At 41.2% G+C, this 19,069-nt stretch overlaps 1 protein-coding gene across 1 annotated transcript in view; it reads left to right on the plus strand.

The window, feature by feature from the left end:
* Positions 1-19,069, plus strand: part of XPO4 (exportin 4) — a 127,061-nt gene that overhangs the window by 90,443 nt on the left and 17,549 nt on the right. Inside the window, exons 10-14 of the mRNA XM_006831964.1 lie at positions 10,045-10,221; positions 10,753-10,895; positions 11,401-11,546; positions 12,379-12,556; positions 18,531-18,690. Of these exons, the coding sequence (XP_006832027.1) occupies positions 10,045-10,221; positions 10,753-10,895; positions 11,401-11,546; positions 12,379-12,556; positions 18,531-18,690 (804 nt within the window). The remainder of the gene's footprint in view (positions 1-10,044; positions 10,222-10,752; positions 10,896-11,400; positions 11,547-12,378; positions 12,557-18,530; positions 18,691-19,069) is intronic.

The following is a 19,069-nucleotide window of genomic DNA, read 5'->3' on the forward strand; positions in this document are numbered from 1 at the left end:
ATCCAGTCATTGAAGCCAGGTCCAGTGGGTATTATCTGCACGTATGGGTGTTCTTGTGCATATGTCCTCTCTTCTTATCAGCTGGATGCTTCACTCTCCACTCTAGTCCTCTGTGGCTGTGTCACTGGCTCTGGACCCAAGAGTCCCCAGGTCTTGCCACACTGCTGGCCAACCAGTTCACAGAACCTTGTAGGGCTTAGCTTGCCACTTCATTGCTGTTTTTTCCTCACTTCTCCTTATCGGTGTCGAGCGTGGTCACCAATCAGAGCGTGTATTCCCATTGAGTCTTAGTCTTGGAAGGGGCTTTGCACTGAGGGGACTCGACCACTTGCCTTGATGTTTCCTGGGTAAGCAACTTGCTTGTTCTTGTAGTAACAGTCGGTCTGTCTATGTTGTTTTATATTTTTCCTGTAGGTCTTTCTTTGAAAAAGCATCTTCTGTTCTTCTAGCTACTCCAGGCTGATCTGCTCGTCCTTTCAAGTGGGAATTTCCCACCTCTGAAGATTCTGGATGTGGTTCAGGCTTTCACCTATGGTCTTATGTAATGCAGAGGCTCCACAGGAAGCCTCCTTCACTGGGCATGTTGTAGCCCCATTTTAGGTATTCCAATCAGTTATAGGCAGAAGACGGACTTATAAGCTTTCTATGGTGATATTTCTGGCTATTCCTTTCTCTCCCACTCCAGTATTTATTTTATAATATAATGCAAGGAAAACCAAGATTCAAAAGACAGCTAAGCATTTTAACATTATTCCCCCCTTTTTAACCACTCTGTATTCTTCACAATTACTTCAATGTAGAAACAGATTTTTCTTATTCTTCTGTGACTGAAGAGCTGTAACTTTTCCTCTGATACATGTTCAAAGTACTTATGGGCATTTATACCTAAGTGCCGATTGTGATCGCCTTCTCCCTTCCTGTGTTTTCAAATGAAGTGGGGTCAAGTAGCCGCATAAGCTCTAAGCCCCTCTCAAAGCCTTTCTGGCAGCAGGCCTGACAGTTCCCGGGCGTGAGCACATTGTGTCTGCTGGGGCTCCTTAGTCATCTCTGGGCACGTGCTGCTGGTTTGGCTGTTGGGTCTGGGCCAGAGTGGATGGAGCACCGCCAAGGAATGGTTCACGCTTGGGTTTCAGTTCGCTGTGATTAGTTGAAAGATTTAGTTGGCAATTGTCATCAACCTAATTTCTCACATTTTGCCCGATGAGTTTCTTTTTAGAAGCCATACATAGTCCTTGTTATTCATCTAGGATCTCTTCGAGTCTGTGATCTTTTGTCTAATATCAGAGTTTATAAAAGGGATTGTTGATAGCTCATCACATTTAATGGATCCTTTTCTGTGTATGAATAATGGAAATAGGATAACATGTTTTAAATATGTACTCAAAAACAGCAAATGTAGTTCTTAGAAAATGTCCTCCTCCTTTTAGGGACTATGGAACAGAGGATGCCATTGCACTTGGAGAGAATCCTCTTCGGCTAGGTTACCAGTCTGTTTATTTTGGCAAGATAAACTGTTAAGACTTAACAAATGATGTCTGCAAAGCACATGTTTAGTTAAGTGTATGAACAGGCCACAGATGTTTCTGTGAGAAGAAACTATCTTACTCATCTCTGTCTTCCAGTGTTTAGCCCTTAGCATTCAATAAATACATTTTTGCCAAATGAATAAAACCACCTTCTGCTGCTACTAATAAGAAATGGAGCATTGTGCATAGCCAGTTTAGAAGGCTGATCATTTTCTGTCTCCTGTCTTTAGTTCTCAACAACCTTGGATGATTTCGTTATGCCATATTGATAGAGACAAAAATATATTTTACATGTAGCTCTGAACATAATAATAAAATGACCATTTGGTGAACCCATGACCCAACTCAAGAACAAGTAGGGTATGACCAGCGTGTAACATCCCAGCACCCTAGTGCCATCCCTGTGTCTGTCCCTACTAAAGAGATCATTCTCTTGCTTTAAAAATACATGTCTGTATATTCACATAAAGTATGTATTTTTGAGAATATTGTTATACCATAACATGTTTTTCCCATCTGAGTTTCCCTTTTTTTGCTATTGTAAACAGTGCTGCAAGAAACATATTTTAACATGTTTTCTAGTCTTCATTTGTAAGGTATAAATCTGGTCCTAGGGCACACGGGCGTTCAGGTGATGGGACCTCAGTACATGTCTACGGCGGTGTCTGTTTTCTTAACCTACGTCCTCACTAGCACTGCAGACTTCACCTTTTTTTGTGGGGGAGGAGGGGAAACTAACCAAGTATAAAATATAATCCTAGTTTGCGTTCCTAATTACCAGTAAGATTGAGTATTGTATGTGTGTGTTTGTGTGTGTGTGTACGGAGTCCTGGTGTGACACTATAGGAGAAACACTGGACCTCAAGGTAGGTTTGAACTGCACCAGCCATTCCTCCGAAACCCTGTGCAAGGTCACTTATGAGTAGACCCCAACTACAAAGAATATTTACTTACATATCCTCTGGTGGCAGTGTGCACATTTGTCCAGCTTGCTCAGGAGATTCTAGAATGAATTTTGCATCACTTTTCTTTGTTGGAGAACTGACAAAGAAATTGACACAACAGATTGAGGTGGTATTCTCTGATGAAGGGACCAAAGTTCTGTGTTTACAGGACGAGTGCCTGTTTGTTTACTTCAGTAACCAGAGAAGCAATTTGTAGATTGAGGGTATAATAAAGCTTTATAAGTCCTGGATTTACTATACTAGGGCTCTTCAAAAACTTTGTGGTGAAATGGAATTAAAAAAATAATAATAAGTGCATTTTTTTCATGAACTTCTGAAAGTCTCTTCTTATTCAGTGGTTTTTTGTTTGTTTCTTTTCTCTCTTCCCCACTGAATTGAACTCAAACAGAAGCATAGTTATTGACACATACTGAATCCTTCTGTTTCATCAATATAGTGGATTTTTGGATGAAGAAATTGATAGGCATTAAGTTTGTGTATGGATCACCACTAGGCAGAGAAGTACAAGGTCGGTGGTTCAGACCCACCAGTTGTTCTTTGGAAACCACCCAATATAGGGTCGCTATGAGTCTGAACTAACTCGACGGCTTTTAACAACAAGAAATTTGTGTACAGATGACAGATTAATGGCAAAAATTATTAGAGCATAAGGCATATGTTAACCACTTTGTGGTCCAAAGAACTGTCCTTTAAAACGGTTTTAGGACAGAACTAGTGCATATTGGAAAATGATATTCAAACCAGTGGCTTCACTAATCTCCTTGCAGAATCGATTGCTGTTTGCTCACATAGCTTTCCCACACTCTCATCTCAACACTTTCGTTTCTGAGATTCCCACCCTCCTGGTGTCTCTCCTGCCTCAGTGGTCCTCTCAGTGTCTCTGTCCCTCTTCTTTACCAACACTTTCCTTCTAGGTGAATCCATCCAGCTTTGTGACTTTAAAATAAGGATACCTGAATGCTAAGGATTTAGGTTTCCAACACTGACCTCTTCCCTAGACACCAGATATCATTTGATTGAACATTCCCCTTGGATGCCTAATTCACACCTCAGACTTCCTGTGCCCAGAGTAGAATCTCCATTTCCCGCAGCTTGCCACCTCACACTGCTGCCTCGCTCTCCCATTGCTCTGGATTCAAACCCAGGCACCACCCTTGTTTTCTCTCATTCCTTCAGTCCTTCCTTACAGCTCTCTGAGTATGCGTCCTGACTGCCCTTCTTCCAGAATACAGTGGACCTTCAAAAGTTTGTGGGAAAATTGTATTAAAACATAATGAATTTTCCCACAAAAATGTTGACGCTTACTCTTTCCCTACTCAGTGGCACTTGGCACTATCTCCACTAGAGACCAAACCACCATACTGCACGGAGTCTGTAGTTGGATTTCTTCTTCTTCTTCTTCATTTTTTTGAAGTTTTTATTGTGAGTTATGTGTTAGTTTACATGGGTGAACATTATCTTTACATTCATCCTATCATGTTTTGTTTCATTGCAATGATCACAGTCTCCTTCATGCATCATCAAACAATCAGAGGGTACACCCCACACGTCTGTCCACAGCCCCTCTCCCTCCTGGAGTCCAGAGTCCCCAGCCGCTCCTTCTGTCCATGTCATCATCTCTGCCTCCAACCCTAGTGTCACTGTCTCCTCGGACAGGGTCTCGCACTTTGCTTTTCTCCCTTGGTGGTTCCAGGGATCCCTGCTCCTGGACTGCAAAATCAGCCAGTCCCCTCCTGTAGATACCAAAGATTTACATTTATTTGCCTTTCCAACACTCACTATCAGACCTGATAGCAATCATTCCCTGTTGAACCAAAGGAGTCCTTTCCCCCTCACCTTTTATCAACCCCATCCAGACAAGTTGGAAACAATTCAGTGGAGGTTCTGCCTTTCCCCATATCCCTCTGGAACTAGGGTCCCCATTGAAAGTTTTTAATCCAGTCACTTCTTGCCTTTGTAGTCCCCCCATTTTGGGTAGCCAATGTCTAAGTTCCCCATCCCTGTCGACCTTGTGTACCAAGGGAGTAGGAATGATCCTCACTGTAAAGATTTGTCTGCTCTTTTGTCATATTGTATCCACAAGCATAGGTCAAGTTCATCCACTTCTAATGGGCACTCTTCCCCCCCCCAAATCTTCTGTCTTCCTCTAGTCGTGTTCTGATCATCCAGCCATTGATGCCAGGTCAAATGGATACTATCTGCAAGTGTGGGTGTTCTTGTGCATCTCCACTCCATATCAGCTGGATGCTTCATACTCTGTTCTAGTCCTCTGGGACCATGTCCCTGCCCCTGGACCCAGGAGTCCCCAGGTCTCGTCAATCCAGGTTACCAGGAGTCTATTGAATGTGGTCAGACTCAGTTCACCACTTCATTGCTGTTTTCCCTTTATTGGTGACCAACGTGGTCAGCAGCAGGACCATATATGCCTGCTAGTGTATTCCATTTGAGTTTCAGTCTTGGAAGTGGGTTTGCCTGGAGGGGACCTGACCACTTGCCTTGATGACTCACAGGGGAACAACTTGCTTGTTCTTGTAGTAGTCAGTTGAAGTGCTGTTAAATTATTTTTGATTTTTCCTGCTGGTCTTTCTTTCAAGAAGTATCTTCTGATCTTCTAGCTGCTTCAGACTGGTCTGCTTGTCCTTTCAACCTCAGAAGATTCTGGATGTGGATCAGGATTCCACCTATGGTCTTGTGCAATGCAAAGGCTCTGCAAGGAGCCTCTTTCACTGGGCTAGCCCCATTTTAGGCATTCTAATCAGTTATAGGCTGATTGGACGGGCTTACCAGCTTTCTTTGGTGATGTTTCTGGCTATTCCTCTCTCTCCCTTTCAAGTGTCTATTTTATAATAGTAGGCAAGGGAAACCAAGATTCAAAAGACAGCCAAGCAGCTTAACATCCTTTCCCCACTTTTACCCATTCAAACCATGGCTCAATCTTTGTATCCACGAGCTCTGTTGTTCCACGGTTGTGCTTACGTCATTATTTACCTCTGTCCTATTTATATTTAGCCCATGTAAACCTGCCTAGCTATTTTCCCATCTGCCTTGTTTTTCCTTTCCCCTTCCCCTTCTAGTGTGTGCCCCCATACCCAGCACCCAGACTCTCCTGTGCCTGTTGCCTACCCTGTGCTCCACCTTCCCCTCCCTCCCATCACTCCACTGCATACACCCCAGTAACCAACAACAACAAAAATTAATAATTCCGCTCCCCCCCCCCCTTTTAGTGTAGGTGCTTTTTCTTAGTCTTTTACAATAATGGTCCTATGCCGTATTTCATCTCTGACTGATTTCACTCAGCATGACGTCCTCAAGGTTCATCCATGTTATGCGGTGGCTTGCAGCTTCCGTGTTATTCTTCAAGGTAGCATAATATTCCATCGTGTGTATGTACCACAGTTTATATATCCATTCTTCCATTGATGGGCACTTAGGCTGTCTCCGTCTTTTTGCTATTGTAAATAGTGCTGCTATGAACATTGGTGTGCATATATCTACCGTGTTATGGCTCGTATTTCTTGTGGATAAATACCAAGTAGAGGAATTGCTAGATCATAAGGTATCTCTATTTCCAACCTTCTAAGGAAGCATCATATTGTTTCCCAGAGTGGTTGGACCATTTTGCAATCCCACCAGCAATATAGGAGGGTCCCAGTCTCTCCAAATCCTCGCCAGCATTTATTGTCCTGTACTTTTTTGATCTTTGCTATTATTGCTGGTGTGAGATGATATCTCCTTGTTGTTTTGATTTGCATCTCTCTAATGGAAGTCCTACAGGATCTGAACCGACTCAATGGCACTTAACAACAACAACAATAGGAGTCCTGGTGTAGCACTGTGGGTTAATGCCCCAGACTGCAAAGCTGTTTGAATTGCAAGGTCAGCGATTCAAGCTCACCAGCTGCTCCTTGGAAACCCAATATAGAGCCGCTATGGGTTGGAACCGACCCGACAACACTTCACAACAACAATTGCTAGTGATCGTGAACATTTCTTCATATGTTTGTTGGCTGCCTGGATCTCTTCCTTGGTGAAGTGTCTATTCATGCCCTCTGCCCATTTTTTAATTGGACTATTTGTCCTTTTCTTGTAGAGGTGTTGTTTATTGTTGTTGTTAAGTACCGTGGAATTGGTTCTGATTCATAGCGACCCTGTACAGGGTTTCCAAGACTGTAAATCTTTACAGGAGCAGAAAGCCTCATCTTTCTCCTGCGGAACGGCTGGTAGTTTCGAACTGCTGACCTTGAGGTTAGCAGCCCAATTTGTAACCACTGTGCTACCAGAGCTCCTTAAATGGAAGACTGGGATTTGTAGGCAACTGATTATAACCATAAAGTTATATGTATTCGTGACAATATTTTTTTAAAGTTGAGAGTGTTTGCTAGCTTTATATCTTCCCTGTTGTTGTTAAGTACCGTGGAGTCGGTTCCAAATCATAGTGACCCTGCACAGGGTTTTTGAGGCTGTAAATCTTTACGGGAGCAGAACACCTCATCTTTCTCCCAGGGAACCGCTGGTAGTTTCAAACTGCCAACCTTCAGGTTAGCAGCCCGATTCATAATCACTACGCTACCAGAGGTGTTATAGGTTACAAAGATGTTGTATATTTTAGAAATTAGTCCCTTGTCTGATGTGTTGTTGCAAAAGATTTTTTCCCATTCTGTGGGCCCCCGCTTTACTCTTTTGATGAAAACTTTTGATGCACATAAGCTTTTAATTTTTAGTATGTAGCACTCATCTATTTTGTCTACTTTTGTTTGTGTAATTTTCAAAATGTTTGGTAGTCTGTGTATGTCCTGAATTAGAGCCCTCACATTTGTCCCCATTTTTTCATTGATGGCCTTTGCAATTCTGGGATTCACATTTAGGTCTTTTATCCATGCTGAGTCGTTTTTTGTATAAGGCGTGAGGTAAAGGTCTTGTTTCAGTCTTTTGCGTATCGTTTTCCTATTCTGTCAGCACCCTCTGTTGAAGAGACTACCTCTTCCCCATGTAATATACTTAGGTACTTTGTCGAAAATTAGTTGGCTGTATGTGGATGGTTTAATTTCTGGGTTCTCAATTCTGTTCCATTGGTCAATTGATCAATGTAGCCATGTAGTAAATTTTGAAATCAGGGAGTGAGAGGCTTCCCACTTTGTTCTTCTTCTTAAGCTGTGATTTCTTTTTGAAGAGCTGTATCGTCTAACATCATCTCTGGTTAAAACAGTGCAGTCACTACAGTTAGAACAAAAGCCCGTTTCCTAGTCACTGCCTGTAAAGGGCCTCCTGGTCTGTCCCCTGCCTCCTCTCCTGTCCTGTTGGTGTTGGACCTGCCATTGTCTTGCTGCTGGTGACCAGCTCAGCTCTGCCTCCGGGTCTTTGCAGTCCTTTTAGGTTGTTGTTAAGTGTCATCGAGTTGGTTCCAACCCACAGTGACCCTGTGTAGGATTTCCAAGAAGAGGCTGGTGGGTTTGAATTGCCGACCTTGCGGTTTAAGCCAGCTTTGTGCTCTACTGCATTGTCCTGTAGCGCCATGCCAGGACTCCATCCTTTTAGGTAGAGTGACCTTTTAGCAAATGTTACCTCCATCCAGTGAGGTTTGGGACCACAAATTGCTCTCTAAAAAATGTGCTGGTATGATGTACACTGTGTGACAGTATTTTCTCTGGAAGTGTCTCCTTTATTTCTCAGTGGCTTTTCATTGGTAATAAAACTTAAAATCACTCTTAGTACCTAAATCTTGTTTTGTTATATACTTTTGAGTTGGTTCCAACTCAGAAACCCTGTATAGGGTTTCCAAGAACCAGCTGGTGGGTTTGAACTGCTGACCCCTGGGGTTCGCAGTCCAGTGCTGGTCCTATAATAGCCCACCAGAAGTCCGATAGTACCTAAATAAGGAACCCAAGAAAGGAAAGAAGAAACTTAAGAATGACAAGGTAATTTCACTAAGAACACACTGACATGCATATATGGTGTGTACAAAGGTAAGTCAAAAAGTATTGCTACTAAGGTTCTAGTTCCTACACTGAATTGCAGGACTGATCTCTGCAATTAGTGAATAGTGGCAGACAAGTTTCCTCAGTAATACACTTGTTAAGTCTCACAGGTGTTGTTATTAAGTGCCGTCAGGTCGATTTTGGCTTATAGCAACCCTGTTATAGGGTTTTTGTGGAGCGGCTGGTGAGTTTGAACAGCTGTCCTTGCTGTTCAAGCTAACCTTGAGGTCTTGTGCTTATCCTATGGCGCCACACCAGGACTGCCTTAGTCTCTTTAGGATGCTTTAAAAAAACTGTTTATGCCATGGGGGGGGGGAATGATTTTGAGATTAGGACTAAATCAAATTTTTAACGAAACTCAAGTGTGTATCTTTCCAAGTCGTTGATGCCTTGCATCAAGGGGTTCAAGTGTTTTAAGGAACGTGAGGAAGACCTGAATGAGGAGCCTAGAGAGGGATGAATGAGGAAACTGTAGCTGAAGTCCAGAAAGTGGTGGGAAAGACAGTCTAATTTCCATTGATGTGATGGCTACTGAAGTTGGAATCCCACCTGGCTTGGCATTTTCAATTTTAAGCCAGCATCTTGGCCTCAGATGCCAAAAGCATTGCACGAAAATCAGCTAGCTTGAGAGCTGATGTCTCCATCAGTCTTACAGGCAGATTGAGGCTCATGAAGATGAGTCTGGGATTTGCCAATATGTTCCAGAAAGCAAGATCCAACCAGTGACTTACAAAGGGATCTGCTGAGCCAGTTAAATTCAAGGCAAGGAGATCAGTTCAGAAGGTTAGGGTAACTAATTTTGGGGATCCCAAAGAGTAATCATGACTTTCTCAGAGGACACAGGATGATCTCATGGAATACTGCATTGGTGAGGAAAAGGCCAGGAAAGCTGTGCTGATGGAATTGTTTCCATCCAACAGTGCACCTGCCCATTCTAATAGGATAGCAAAGGCCGTCTGACAAGAATTCATTGGGAAGCCTTACAGCATCTACCCTTCAGCCCTGCTCTTTCCCCCTCAGGCTTTTTGTGTGTGTCCAGGACTCAAAGAACATGTCAAAGGAACACGATTTGAGTTTCTCAATGGTGCCAAGACTGTTGTGTGGTCACGGTGTAAATGGAGCAGTGCAGAATTCTTCAGGAAAGGGTTAGAGAGATGGAACCATGCACGGTCTCCATAGACCTTGATGGAGACTATGTTGAGAAAGAATGGCGTGACATTTTAATGTTTTGTTAAATACAGGTTTCTTTGATTTGGGAACAATACTTTTTGCCTTTCTTTACCTCATGTGACGTCACCAACAGATCAGGTTATGGCTGTGGTTTGTATGATGCTCTTGCCTGAAGTGCCCTCAGTGCGTTTCCTTTGTGACAAAAACCAACTCATGGAACTGAGAGCCGTGCCTGCCCCTCAAAATAAAGGGAAAATGTTCACCTCCATGTTCACAAAGTGTTAACGCTCATTAAACATTTTGGTTTTCTCTATCAAGTATGAAAAGTATGTGCCTAGCTGTGTGACTCTTGTAATGTCCATTTTATTTCTCTGGACATTGATCCTCATGCATGTTCTTTTCTTCTAGCTTGACAAAGATGACATGGTATACATGGAAGCATATGATAAGTTGTTGGAGTCCTGGCTAACTTTGGTCCAAGATGACAAGCATTTCCATAAAGGCTTTTTTACCCAGCATGCAGTTCAAGTGTTTAATTCCTATATTCAGTGTCACCTAGCTGCTCCAGATGGCACAAGGAATTTGGTAAGTTTTAAAACAACATCAGGTTGAGTTCCCTCAGTAAAATTGAGAGAATTAGACCAAGAGTCCACATGATCACCATTGTCTAAATGAGTCATTTGATGTGGATGTTGCTTGTAGTTACCGTCTTTCTTCTAAGTTATCAGTTTCCCACCTGTGTCTTTATGTGTTTCCTGTTGTCAGGCAAGGTGAATGACTTCCTGCATCCAAAGCATGATGATTTTTTTTAAGATGTCATATTTATTCTGTGACAGGAGTTAATTTCTCTGGTATGGGAGGTGGGTCATGGGTATGCAATTACATATATGCATGGTGGGGCTAAGAACCCTCTACTGCCTCCTCTTCTGTGTTCTCTCCCCCTTCTTCTTGTTACTTATACAGCACATTGTCCCAGGGCTAGTCTAGAAGGTTGACTCTGTCCAGCTCCACTTTTCATTTTCAGCACTAGAAATTCCAAGGCAGTGCCGCAGAGGTTCCTGTTTTATTGAGCAAAGGAGGGCACTCCCTAATTCTCTGTTTCTTTCATCTAAATAGACGGCCAATGGTGTGGCCTCTCGTGAGGAAGAAGAAATAAGTGAACTTCAAGAAGACGATCGAGACCAGTTTTCTGACCAACTAGCCAGTGTAGGAATGCTAGGAAGAATTGCTGCAGAACACTGTATACCTCTTCTCACAAGGTACAAACAGTCCAAAGAAACCCCATGGAGAAAATAGTCTATGTTCACAGTGCTCTGGAGGGCTCTTCCAGTGTTTAAAGACTATAAACACCCCCACCCCGAATTCCAGCACACTGGAACAAATGGACAGAAACACACTCACCGTTGCATTCCTTGGCATTTACATTTGGAGCACAGGCACTGCAGGATAGATGGCAGAGAGATTATGGAAGCCATGGTATGAGAAACGGTTTGACCCATATCAATAAAAACTCTGAATAACCGGGTTTCAAATGCCCATCGTAAACCTTGATTGTTTGTAAAGCAGTGTTTTAATTCAGTGTCATAAACAGTAAATCACAGTTGCTATAGTGCCATGAGAATCCAGTTGTGTACTATAATACATATTTTTGTATATGTGTTTTTATGCTAACAATTTATGTTGTCTAGTAAGTGAAGGTGTTAAATTGTTCTCAGTCTTTGGTTCTTGAATTTTATGAAACTATTGGTTTTTTCCCCCTTTTAGTTTATTAGAAGAAAGAGTAACAAGGCTCCATGGTCAGTTACAGCGACACCAGCAGCAATTACTTGCTTCGCCTGGTGCAGGCTCTATCGACAACAAAATGCTTGATGATCTGTATGAAGATATTCACTGGCTTATTTTAGTCACAGGTTGGTTGGTTGGTCTTTTTCAAATGTAACTGGCAACTGGGCCATTTAAACTTTAAGATAAGCTTCATACTAAAGCTGTAGTCTAAACTCTTAACGGGCGAAATTTGGATGCAGTTATTGTCCGTCACAGCTGTAAAGATAGTTGTTAAAACGATGGCAAACATAGATGCAGTCAGTGTCTGTTACGTAGCAAGTGTTTCCGTAGCTAGCACTTATTTCTCACCGGAACCCCCTCAATTAATGGAGCCTCAAGGCATTATGATGATTACTATCCCCATTTGATAAGTGAAGAAACTGAGAGTATAAGAAATTAGCCATGGTCATACTGCTGTTAATGTTTGAAGCCATGATGCAAATTTAGGCAGTTTGACTTTTAGGGTCTTCATTCTGAATCACCATACAATGAGTATTTCTGTACTGTAAATATAATCAGTAATTTAAAAAAACAAAACAAAAAAACCCCTTAACTTTTGAAAAATCAATTCCCAAATAGCAACTTTTGATGTAGTATTACTTCTATTAATTTTAGAAAATATATTACTGAGCATTATTAAAAGGTGTAGTAGGTTTAAAAAACCTACATGTCACTTGGAATTATAAAATTGATCAATACAATATTTGTCATTTGACCTTTTCTATATTTTTGAGGATTAATTATCTGAGAAAGTTCCTATCAAACATGAAATTAACAACAGATTAACATTTATGATTTACTTTTACATCAATTTATATGATGTATTATATAAATCAAATAAAACTGAAAACCTTTATAGTACAATTTGATAAATGTAGATTTGTTAAGTGTTCATTTTTAATTTTTTTTAAACTGAAGGCTACCTCTTAGCTGATGATACTCAGGGAGAGACTCCGCTAATACCTCCAGAAATAATGGACTATTCCATTAAGCATTCATCTGAAGTTGACATTAATACAACACTTCAAATTTTGGGATCTCCAGGAGAAAAGGCTTCTTCCATCCCAGGGTACAACAGAACAGATTCTGTGATTAGGTAATATGAACTCTATAGCTGTGCTCTTGTACTTTATACTGTTTTATAAATTCTGAGTTGATGGGTAGTGCCTCGAGTGACAGGCACGTTGTAAATCTGATACATGAAAGAAAATAGCACTTGGAGAAGCCTTGAAATCCAAAAGGATTGCAAGTACTAAGTGTATTTAAGCAATGCCACTGTAGTGTGAATTGATAGCTCTCTCCAGTACTGAGGAAAGCAAGTGTAAACTGACTTTGCAGACAGTGACAATTGTCACGACATTTGATCTGCTATAGTGGTGTACTGTGACCTCACCCCTTGTCCATCAGAAAGCAGTACTGAAGAGTGTCCTACCACCCTCAATGATGAAAAAAGCATCTGAGAATCTAGAAACCAGGTGACCGTTACCAAGCACTGATTGTTCATAGGAGACAAACTCCATTACAATGTAATCTTAAGGAGCATGTTGATCTCATATAGTTGAAGTACTTTTCCTATATATGTGAAACTTGACAGTACTCTCTGGGGAAGTAACACAACAAGACACCGAGTACCTCAAATGAGAATAGCCCCTTGAATCTTCCTAAATACTAATGGCAAATTAAGGCAGGGTAGACGGAGTAAATGTGCCCCTAAAAGTGGATTTAAAGGTAGCATTTAAATGTCGGAATCTTTCTAAGTTTAGGTTGTCCAGGCATAGATGTCTGTAATGACAACTGTAAAATCAGTAATCCTAGCAGAGCCCTTTCTCCTTCATCCTCCTCCTCCTTGAATGCAAAAATATCTGGATATCATTTAAACCTAAGTCATAGAAAATGAGTTATTTTTTGGAAGTTGAAATATTTGGGAATTTTTTTTTGAAATAAAATATTAAAATGCTCTATTTAAAAAGTTTTATCTCCTTTTGGGATTACTTATAGGCATTCTGGAGTCCTGGTGTGGTGCTGTGGGTTAATAACGCTGCACTGTGAAATAGGTTTGAACTGCAAAGTCAGGAGTTCAAGCTCACCATCCGCTCCTCGGAATCCCTAGACAGGGTCATTATGGTTGGGAACAGACTCGACGGCACTTCACAACAACAACAAAATAGTCATTCTGTTTAGTGTCTGGAAATTTAATGCTTTTGTTTGAGTTTGGCTGATTGCAAAGGCAACTTACTTCAGGGCACTGTCACATTATATATTTTTGGTCATAATCCTTGCCTGCACAATACCAGCATGAATGCTTTCTTTGTATCTTAAGTGTTTTTTTCCCGTTTTTGCCCGTCCCAAGTATCAGTGTGAAAGCAAAACTCTGTGGTGTCTAAGACACAAATATGAAGAGTTGAATGACGGCTGGAATGGTCTCCTGGTCTGAGGGTAAATTGTTAGTAGTCCGAAGAATTAATGTGACATTGTTTGGTACATGACAGAAGCACTCCATGTTTGATTTAAAAACCAAAACCGTGTTTCACATTTCCTGAAATACAAATAATCTTGTAACAGGTAGTTATGGAACACCTTCTATCTGCCAGCACTCTATAGGGTTCGGAGACAGTGAGTTAATGTGACAAAAATCATTCTCCTTTTAGCGTGCCTTGTTGAGGAGAGAGACTAAAGATGTAAATTATATAGTAAGTTAGAAAACAGTTGGGATAGCTTATCATTTTAAATAAGGGCATTCGTATAGTCCTTATTTAGGAAAGGTGACTTTTGAACGAAGACTTGGGATTGGTGAGGGTGTTGAACATGAAGCTATCTGGAGGAGAAGCGCTCCAAGCAGAGCGAACTTGGAATGTAAAGGCCCGGAAGGCCTGCCTGGTGTGTTCAGTGTGTTCAGAGAACAGCATTGTGGGTTGAGCAGAGTGCCATGGACTCTTAAAGATGATGGAGTTCAGAGCAGGGAAAGGGGGAGACCAGATAAGGTCTTTGGGCCTACGGCCTTTGGCTTTTGCTCTGCGTAAAGCTAGACATAACTGTAGGGTTTTGATCAGAACACAAACTTATGTGTAGAAAGCTTCCTCTGACTGTTAGGTTGAGGGTAAGCTGTGAGAGGAAAGGTAGTGCAGGGAGACCAGTTAGGAGGCTAATGGGCATCGCAGAGTAAGATGATGATGGCCCAGAGCAGAGTGACAGCAGCGGAGGAAGTGTGTTCCAGCCCTGTGTGACTACTGTGCTGACGTTTGGTTTATGACCTGAAGGTTTCATTTTGGATTAATTTGGAAAGGTTTGGAAATTTTGAGTGCTGTTGAATATAGCAGTGTTAGAGAGCATGCTTAGGAAATTGAAGGAGGATTGTGTATCCGTGTTGAGATATCAGCAATTTAAAAAGTATTTTGTTTCTTCATCAGTTTGTTCAGCTCCCCTCTGTGCCAGGAACTGAGGAAACAATACAAGTTGTGGAGGAGTGTAAAGGTTCACCTAACCTGTTGGAGTCCTGGGGTGGCGCTGTGGGTTAATGCGCCAGACTGCAGAGCCGTTTGAGCTGCAAGGTCGGTGGTTCAAGCTCACTAGCTGCTCCTTGGAAACCCTATACAGGGTCGCTATGGGTTGGAACCAACTCGATGGCACTGAACAGCAACAGGGCAGGTGGGGACCAGAGTTCTTAGGAAGAGATGGCATTTAAACCGAATCAGAAAGTATGAATAGGGGTGTGCAAAGTACAGAGGACAGCAAAGAGTATTCCAGGCAGAGTCCTGGAAGTAAGAGCATGACCTCAGTAAAGCAAGAGGAAATTGGCTATGATTAGTGCATAGGCATGGTCCTGTTAGGTGGACTGGAGATGGAGAGGTGGGGCAAGGTACTGTGGGGTGGTGGCTGTGTGCCTTCTAGTTGCTTCTGACTCTTAGCAACCCTGGATAGGGTTCTGAGGCTATAAATCTTTATGGAACAGAAAGCTTCATCTTTGTCTGGTCGTTTGAAATACTGACCTTGCAGTTAGCGGCCCAGAGCCCCTTGTCGTCTGGTCTAATGAAGTTGATGTAAAAATGATGAAAAGGCTTTGACGCAGGGAAAGGTCTTATCAGATTGATTGAGGATTACCCTGTGGAAGAGAGGTTAAGGATGACAAGAAAAATTCGGAAACATTTCCATAGTAATAGTAGCAAGAGTCCTGGTGTGGCGCTGTAGGATATGCACTGGACCACAAGGTCTGTTACAGTTCACACTCACCCGCCACTCCTTGGGAACCCTGAACAGGGTCACTGTGAGACAGAACCAACTTGGCAGGACTTCACAGCTGTGGCAGAGAAGAAACTCACCAAGATGGTGGTGAGGAGATAGGAAGGGTCCAAAGAAGATTCTAGGGGAGCTGCACAGATATCTGCCTGAAAACTGCTTATGATTTTTTGTTCATTTATCTCCCACTTTACAAAGAAAGGCAAAAGCTTGTACCCAGTCTGAATCTTACTGCCATGCCCTGGCATATATACAAAAAGCTGCAGAATGCCTCATGAAGGGACAGTTCAAAATACTGTGGTATTGATAATGTGAATGGCGCAATGTTGTTGTTGCGAAGTGCTGTCGAGTCGGTTCTGACCCATAGCTACCCTGTATGGGTTTCTGAGAAACAGCTGGTGAGCTTGAACCACCAACCTTTCAGTTCAAACCGACCTTGCAGTCCAGCACATTAACTCACAGCGCCACATGCCAGGGAATAGATTCTTTGATGGTCACGCCTACGTATTCAATAAAAGTGTAGATGGACTTAAACTGTCATTTTATTGACTATTAAATTTTTGATAGGTGATCCCAGTGGTATTTTCACATAATGTAGAAGAAATTCATATAGCTGGGTGACATAGCTTTTTAAATACGGTCTGTTAATTTATGTTGAATGAGTTTTCTCTGTGCATGTATCTGTTAAAATAACAAGTAGAAATTAAATGAGCTCAACGCACCTTAGGAGAAGCACTCGACTTCAAGGTCAGTTTGAACCGCAAGGTCAGCGGTTTAAGCTCCTCAGACACCCTATACAGGGGTCGCTGTAAGTCGGAACCGACTTGATGGCATTTAATAACAACATACACAGATGCGTGAACTAATTAGGAAAGAAAACATTACTACGTTAATCTCATGAAGAACTGCATAACGTTTGAATTTTATACTTTAGAACTTACTTGAATCTGTATATTTTATACTTTAGAACTTACTTAAATCTGTGTATTTTGCTTAACTGTGTACTACTACTACTAAGTCATTCCAGAGCAATGCTTAAACATTTAGAGTCTTGCATTATTGGAAATTTTAAAAAATTGTATTTCAACTTACTTACATAAGGACCATCAAAAAGTTTGGGAACAAAAGGTATTGAAACATAATGGAATTTTTCCATGAATTGTTTGAAACCTCTATTATATATTTCAGAGAAATATGTAACCAGTAAAACATATAACATTCAGAATTTATTATATTAGGATAATTGTGGTTGTGATGTGCTCTGGAGTCGGTTCCTACTCATAGCGACCCTGTACAGGGTTTCCAAGGCTGTAAATCATTATGGGAGCAGAAAACCTCATCGTTCTCTCACAGAACAGCTGGTAGTTTCGAACTGTTGACCTTAAGGTTCACAGCCTGATTCATAACCACTACGCTACCAGAGCTCCTTATATTAGGATCAGTACTTATTTTCATATGGATGATGGTGAGTATCAAAACCTGATGGTAATTAAGTTCCAGTGCATAAATGCAAATGTGTAATGTAACCATCTTGTTTGAAATTACATTAAGTTGTAAATAATATAATCTGAAATGTTGTAATCGCACAGGAAATAAATTGATATGTTAATAACTTAAATGTATTGTGAAAAGTTGGGGGGTTTTGTTCACATATCCACTTAAATAGAAATATTTGATGACTAGTAGTCAAAGGAGTATGCACTGAAAAAAGAAATGGGATTCTGAGGTGGAATCCTAAAATCCTTCTGATTTCCAGAAGGAAGAGTAATAGGGGGGGCAATAAAAAGATTGGGAAAAACTAAGCAAATATATAAAGCACATCAGAGAAGTGTGCTATTGAGGCTCAAGGGAAGAATTTCTTACGTGTATGGGTGTGGTCAACAGTATCAAATTACTTCTGAAGCATCAGCTTGGTTAAAGAGCATGTTACTAAGGTTCCGTTACAAAGAGATAATCTTCATCATAGCAATGGGAAAGTAATGGAAGTCAAACTTCAGGTGATTAGAATCCAAGTGTTGATACTGACATTCTCCACATGTAACATAACAGGCTCTTTCTATTAGCCTCTGCATCTTTGCTTTTGACTAAAGTTAAATATATAGATGTACATTGTTTCTGATTAAGTAGCAATGTGCATGTACATTGTTTCTGATTAAGTAGCAATGTGCACTTTAACCCCTTCCCCATGCCCAGCCCCAGAACAGACTTACTTTTATTATTATCTGAATTATCCAGCTATGTTCTTAAAACTCCACAGCCATGTGAATTGTGTAGTATAGGAAAGGAAATGAGTATGTGCCTTAGAAGAATGTGCACTTATTTAGGCAGCTGCTGTAGAAGGTGTTTATACTATTAAGAACCAAGGTTGTCAGGAAGTAGGACTACCAGATTTAGAAACAAGGATCTAGCCTCAAAACACTCTAAGTAAGTCAGTTTCCTGGTCCTGTACTATTTAATAATACCGTGATATAAAAACAAAAAAAAAATGGAACTCTTAATGAATTTAGCATTATACTCTGAACATGTGATTTTATGTATTCTTCCATTCTCAACCTGAAAACTGTCGACAGTGACAGATGACATAAGCAATTACAACTTCAACAGACGATGTGTCTGGTGGTGTGTTCCAGTCTAGACTGTGTCTTGGTCTTGTCTCCTAGTTCCTGAAAAGTCAAGAATAAAATGTGGCAATTGTCTACAGCCCTTTTGATGAAACTTTCCAAGTATAACCTGGCCTAATAGCAGAGAGTTAAGAGGGGGCGGGAAAGGACTTGAGAATATATCTCTGGTTAGACAATAAAATAAGAAAATAAATGAATTCTGTTTTATACCTACAGGCTGTTATCTGCCATTCTAAGAGTTTCAGAAGTTGAATCTCGAGCAATAAGAGCAGATCTAACTCATCTACTAAGCCCCCAAATGGGGAAAGATATTGTTTGGTTTCTGAAACGCTGGGCAAAGACATATCTCCTGGTGGATGAAAAACTGTATGATCAGGTCAGAATGTAAAACTGTTGATGTGGGTTTATGACAATGACAAACCTTTTTCTTGGTGATATATATATGTATTTTAAATCACAATGTAACTTTTAAGAACTGCAGCATCTTCCACATTGAAGAGAATTGTATGAATAGAACAAATACTGTTTTAATAACCTTTCTTTGGGAGTTCCCTTTGTACCAGATTGGGTATGTCCGGGAGCCAAAAGCTTCAGTCCTACTCGGAGGCATCTTGGAAGATAGGCTTAGTGATCTGTTTCCCTAAAGGTCACACCCTTGAAAACGCTGTGGAGCTGTTCTCTGTGCATGTGTGATCCCTGTGGTTGGAATCAACTTCACGGCACCTAACAACAACTTTTCTTTTTTGTTTTTTCTC

Source organism: Chrysochloris asiatica, unplaced genomic scaffold (assembly GCF_000296735.1).
Source record: "Chrysochloris asiatica unplaced genomic scaffold, ChrAsi1.0 scaffold00005, whole genome shotgun sequence".
Classification (NCBI taxonomy): Eukaryota; Metazoa; Chordata; class Mammalia; order Afrosoricida; family Chrysochloridae; genus Chrysochloris; species Chrysochloris asiatica.